Source organism: Chlamydotis macqueenii, chromosome 20 (assembly GCF_036417535.1).
Source record: "Chlamydotis macqueenii isolate bChlMac1 chromosome 20, bChlMac1.mat, whole genome shotgun sequence".
Classification (NCBI taxonomy): Eukaryota; Metazoa; Chordata; class Aves; order Otidiformes; family Otididae; genus Chlamydotis; species Chlamydotis macqueenii.
The window spans coordinates 7,512,295-7,518,294 of record NC_141575.1 but is presented as its reverse complement, the minus strand read 5'-3'; the positions used below and the strand labels follow the sequence as shown (position 1 = coordinate 7,518,294).

The 6,000-nt window shown below is 43.8% G+C and overlaps 1 protein-coding gene across 5 annotated transcripts in view; it reads right to left on the bottom strand.

Moving 5' to 3' along the window:
- Positions 1–3,206: 3,206 nt before the first annotated feature.
- The window catches only part of CDK5RAP2 (CDK5 regulatory subunit associated protein 2), a 78,675-nt gene continuing 75,881 nt past the window's right edge, over positions 3,207–6,000 (bottom strand). For 4 of the 5 annotated variants that reach the window (XM_086763511.1, XM_086763514.1, XM_086763513.1 and 1 more), the window contains 2 exons: positions 4,738–4,784; positions 3,208–3,837 (listed from right to left, as the gene is read on the bottom strand). In XM_086763511.1, the coding sequence (XP_086619637.1) occupies positions 3,778–3,837; positions 4,738–4,784 (107 nt within the window). In that variant the 3' untranslated portion in view covers positions 3,208–3,777. Of the gene's footprint in view, positions 3,961–4,737; positions 4,785–6,000 lie in introns of all 5 variants that reach the window. The other variant, XM_086763512.1, reaches the window with a different exon arrangement.

The window sequence follows — 6,000 nt, the reverse complement described above, 5'->3', positions numbered from 1 at the left end:
CAGTGAGGCTCTGCCCCATCCCCACAACACCCCCGTCCTCCTCCAGGAGCCCCGAGTCCCCATCCCTCTCCAGCGCGGCAGACGGCACCCTGCAAAGCCTCCCAAAACCGGCACTGGCAGCTTTTGTCGATATTAAAATACCACACAGATCTGCCGCGTTTTTGTTTTTAAATGCTTGAATGCATTAGCATTGATTTATTTTTTAATAGAAGCAACCACCTGTGATGTTTGAATATTATTTCTATTTGCTCTCCTTGGCAGAGGTGATTATAACGCTGGGCTGAGCCTGCGACGGCGGCGTCCCAGCTGCGCGTCCCCGCGGGCCCGGGGCCGGCCGGCAGCGGCAGGTGCGTACGGGGCTGTAGTGGTGATGCACTGCTCTGTTCCCAACCGCACTAAATATTTCCTTTACTCAGTGCTCCTGGGTAGCTGCAAATGTTGTAGGGAGCCAAAAGAGAAGTAAAAAGCCTTTTTTTTTTTTTCCCCCCGCCCCCCTCCTCTTTTGAATTTTATTTATTATTTCCCCCTTAATCTCAACCCGCTCCCAGCTTCCCATACAAGAGACTGGAGCCTGGCTGCTGGTCTGGGAAAAGAGCGCAGAGGTTCAAGGTCACCTGTAAAGCCACCGCCGCGCCGCTCTCCCCACACCCTCTCAAACTCCGTTCCTGAACCGCTCTCTCAGCGATGTTTCAGATCACCTTGCACAGGCAATGAAAACACAGGCAGGAACTCGCTAAGCAAATGAGCCCCTCCTTTAATTCCATTTGCTTACGCTGCTTATTTTTCTCCTGCATAATTATTTTTAAAGGAAAATTTAATTTTGGTTAATGGGAACAAAGTTTAACACTCCATAAGCTTTGTCTTCTGCAGCCCTCCATCCGGTAAGCTTTTTTCTTTTATAATTATTTTTAAGCTGGCCCAGTAACTTGTGTGTGTTTAAGAGGCGCTTCTCATTAAGATGAAATACTTTGATCTCATAGGATCATCTGTTTTAAAGAGGTAATGATTGATATACTACGTTTTTTTTTTAATTTTTTTTTTTTTCTTCCCCTCCCCAGCTAACCAAACCGCAGCAGTGACCCCGTCCCTGGACCTGCCCGGCGCACGCACCGGCGCCTGCTCTGCTGTGGACTGGATGCAGCGATTGGAGCTGATGGGAAGGAAAAAGGGGCCGGGAGCAGAGCTCTGAGAGGGCACAGCAGGGACCATTAAGAAGTAAGTGGCAAATAATCTCAGGAAAGGGAAACATTTTACAAATGTATATATTTATTTTTCAGTACAGATGGTATGGGGCAGAAAAGGCAGCAGGAAGACCACGAGATGCGGGCGCACTATATATAGCTGTACAGCTGTTTCCTTCAGGTGTTACACCTCAAAAACGTAGGATGATTAATTTTGAAAGTTGAAATGTATAGCAGATTGTGATTACATCTGAGTGTCTATAATTTAGCTACTTAGTAAAATTAACTTGACGTTTTTAGTGAGCTGTGAGGACAATAATGTGTGAAGAGACTGAAGAACAAGTCTGACTGCATGCTCTTCCCTTACTTCCCCCTTCTTCAATTTGCAAAGTTTATTTTTAACTAACTTTTCCAATTTTTCTGGCAGTTTTTCCTCTAACCCAGACAAAGGTATTTGCCTCCCCCTGCTGTCAGCCACAGATGAAGACATTTTTGTTATGGAGCTCCCCTTTCCCCTGATGGCTGGAGGTGCAAGTGCTCAGCTGGCAAGTGCTCAAACTTGAGCAGGAGGTTCAAGGCAGCTCAGGTAAGGGCTGTAGGTTGGGCTCTCCATGGCACATAACGCTTCTCAGAGCAGGACACCTCCAGGAAGGCTCTGGGACCTCCCATTAAATCCCTTTACACAGGTCTGAGAAGGCCCCTTGTTGTGAACTTGCAAAAAGCAGGTCATGCTAAGGACCACAGAAACAGGCACCCCGAGGGAGCATGGCTTGACGGTGGTGTTCTTCAGTAAAAGCTCACATGCACAATGAGTGTGTGGGGGTACAGAGTATGACAGACCATCCCACTAACCAGTGCCAAGGACCAGATTATCATCTATGACCTGTGGGATGTCCAGCTAGCATACTGGCAACCACTCAGCACTCAGGAGTGCAGGTCTGCCTAAAGGGAGGATGCAACAGCTCTGACCTTTTAATATCACGCTGCACTTCACTAGCAAAGTAAGTGATTTAGACCATTGTTGTGGTATTCAGAGTGAGTTAGCTGCATATCATCAAACTGGTGGAAGCTGATTTGAAGGACTTGTCTTAGCCTCTGTGTTGTGCATGTACGACTGGACCAGTGAGAACGGCCTCTTGCTCTTTGCCAACTTGGTGGGGGTGATTGATAGCTCCCTCTCTCCACATCCATGCTTCCATCAGCACAATTCAACTTTGTGAAAGCCTGTGACATGCTGGTTATCCTCTGGAGTGCAATATCCAAGGACCCAATACAATCACAACGCTCTGGACACTTCCCAGACCTGGTGCTAAACCTTCTTGGATGATGAGGGTAAGTAAGTGCTCTTATATAATACGGACATCGTCAGCTTGGGGGAGGGGGAATAATCACACTTTGTGTGAAATTTAGTTCAAGTTCATTAAAGCCATGATTGCACTATAAAAATCTACTTGTATAACCAACACTCACTTTAGTTTAACCCTAACAAGAGGATGATTTAAACTATTTTCCAGTTTACTCTGCCACCGAGAGCAGGTTGCAGGTAGTCGGCTCTGCTGTGAAACCGAGGACTTGGGAAGCTCAGACTGAAGGCAAAACTGAAACGGCATTGGACAGGATGAGTGGAGCACAAGGGGAGAGCAACAACGTGTGTGTTATGCTGGTGTTCTCTAGCCTTGCCAAAATATCACTCTGTGGGAAAGAAAAGCCCATGGTAAGATTTATTTGAAGTTAAGAAATATTTTTCAGTGTTTTCAGCACAAAAATGGATTTCAAAGCTATTCAGCTGTGTCCCTCACATGGCCTTCTGTCCTCTCTGTGCAGATCTTGGAGCGGGGAAGGATATGACACAGACATCTCGCTACTGGCAAACCGTTACTCAGGTACTGCTGACACGGGCTGGATTAATTTTAGTTGAACTCAGAGCACTTATTGAGCAAAGAAGCCATATCAGAGTGTGTGTTTCTTAAGTCTGTTGTTTTAAATGAAATAACACAAACACATTTGTGATTATTTTTCATTTTAATGGTCTAAGTAATATTTTCAGACCTAGGCATCAATCTAAGTTTCTAAGAAGGCAATCAGAAAGCTCAGCAGCAAGCAGCTTCCAGAAGAATGTTCCAGAAATGTTTAAAATGCTTTAAAATAGCAAACATTTATCACACTGCTACAAAACAATGATAACTGGTAGTTGTTTGGGGGTTTTTAACCTACATTATTTTAGCAGTAGAGAAACAGTCTGGAAGGTGGTTCATGTTCTTGATTCTTTCAGAATATGTTTGACTATAACAACAAATAGCTTTAGAACGTAAGTAAAAATATAAAATTTCAAAGCAACCAACTTTAAAAAAATCTGGATATTTCTTCGATGTCTCCAGTACCTTGCTTCTGTAATAAATATTAAACCCCATGTTTCACATTACAGAAAATATTTAATAAGTTATTTACCAAAAGATTTTTTTTGCCCTTTTTTTTTTTTCTCTCCCAAAGGTTGATTCCACTAAAAGAGATGAACAAACATTTTTACATCAATAAATAGTAAGGCATAAAGAACCAACTAACAATCACAACACTAGTCTTCATTAGTCTTTTTCCTTCAGAGAATCCTTTTTTTGCTGGGAGAGGAAGGTGATTTTTGATTCTCAGCTGCTGGGACCTGGTTGGAGAAGCAGTAAGTGTTACTGATTTGCAGTACTTCAAACGTGCACAGTTTGTCCCAAACCCTGGGCCATGACGCTGCAAAAGGATCTGCAAACAGGAGCTTCTATGTTCAGCAAATCTTCAAATGAAAGGGGAAAGACTTCTGTAAGCAGAAAGCCTTTTTCATGTCATCACTCTCTAACTCAGGTAGGGCTGAGACAACAGTCCAGCAGCTGCAGAACACAGTGCTCAGGGTAAGGGCAAAGAGAGCCACGGAAAAGGTTACAGGAACATTTAAAGAGAGCCTGGGAAAGGCACAATCATTTAGAGCAGAGCGGTGTGAGGAGAAGGATGGGATGCAGGAGTCAAGAAGTGTATTACATCCTTCTGGGAGTAAAGCCTGAACCTTCTGGGAGAAATCAAACCTGAGCAGTGATTACTTAAACACTCAAACTAATTTAATACACTGCATTAGCAAATGGCTGTTTGCAGAAGGTTTGCCTCTTTGGGCTACGTGAGGGGAAAAAAAAAAAAAAGCACACCAGTTATTAACACATACACAAGCTTTAAATAAGGGAGCTTTTTGTGAACTTAGTAGACAGGTTATTGGACTGTGATCTGCTGAAAATAAACAACACAAACAGACATGAATATTAATCTAAGCCAGGGAAAGCATCAGAAAGGAGAGGGTTTAACCACGTACCTGGTCAGTCATTACACTCTAATTTAAACATCAGCCATTGCAGAATATTTATCATACTAAACAACTGTCACCTAGCCTTGATTAGGTACCAAACCTAAAGCAAATCAGCCTAAACCTAATCTGTGTAATTCTGCCAAATACTACTGACACATCACAGCAAATCTCAAGTGAGCATATACCACAGAATTAAACACAAGGAAACATTTCACTTACTTCCAGGTTTCCTCTAGCCTTCTTCAAAACATCATGAGTTAAAACCACTGGAAAGAGAGAGGAGATGAAAAGGAATACTGCACAGTCTTTGTGTATGCTCTGTGTTCAAGTCTTAAGACCAACTATTAGAATCATGCATGAACTCACACCTCCACGAGGGACAGGGAGCAGGCAATATTCCAGCCCCCGACCCGTTCACCTCCATACTCACCAAACCCCAGCACCGCCCCTCCCTCCCGAGCACTGCTCAGCACAGGCTGAGGTATGAACCCTCCAGCTGCAACAACCCAAGGTTAAGGAGGAACACTGTACAAGCAGTGTTAGGGAAGAGCAGAAGGATGTGCTCAGGACTGCAGACTGCCATTTCCTACTCCCAGTCTCTGTTCCCTCTCACACAATCTGCTTTCCAGATCAAAACATAAAAACCTATGCAATCAAGAGGTTATGGGGGACAGTGGGCTGGGAAGGATAGATGGCAAAGTCAGCCAGCCATCTCCTCCAGCAGTTCAAGGACAAAGCAACCTGTATGTGCTTAGGGAATCATGTCAGTGGCTTGCTCTGAAGAGTTGCGGGTTTTCTCTATTCATCGAGCCAGTTTGCCCCTGTGGGGACAGCACAAGACCTGGGAACAGAGGAGGGGATGCTTCTAAACAAAACTGATACTTAGAACTGTCAGGTTAAATGTGTGATTCTCTAATCTGTGTCAGCTCCATAACTGCTGAAAAATACCATTCTCAAGTACCAATTTAACATTCCGGGCTCAAAAAATAAACAATTTAGCCATAATAAAGATTTTTCATTACAATAATAAGAACCCAACAACTCCAAGGGTAGAGCTGTCATGAGATAATTACACCCCTGGCCGATTACTGCAATTTGGCACTGCATTGTTACATGTGCAGAGGAGGTTTATAAGGAATGAGTTCACTTGCCAGAGAAAGCACACAGAAGACTCGGAGCCACAAGAATGTTCCAGTCTCTGCCTCTAAATATATTTAGGAATGCTCAACTAAATAACAGAGGGAACCTGAATATCCTCAGTGGAGCAGCCAACTAACAGGATGGTTGGAGACTGAAGGAAGGCAAGGGCACCTGCTGCAATGCCTTGGCTTTCTCACCAGCAAAAAGAGAAAGGAAAAAACAACAAACACAAGTGTAAGCATCCTAACAAAATCCAGCAGCTTCATGAGATCCACCAGTTTTGTTGTATGCCTGGTCAGGAATTTGTGTACATCTGCAATTTAGAAACATTTCTGAAAGTGC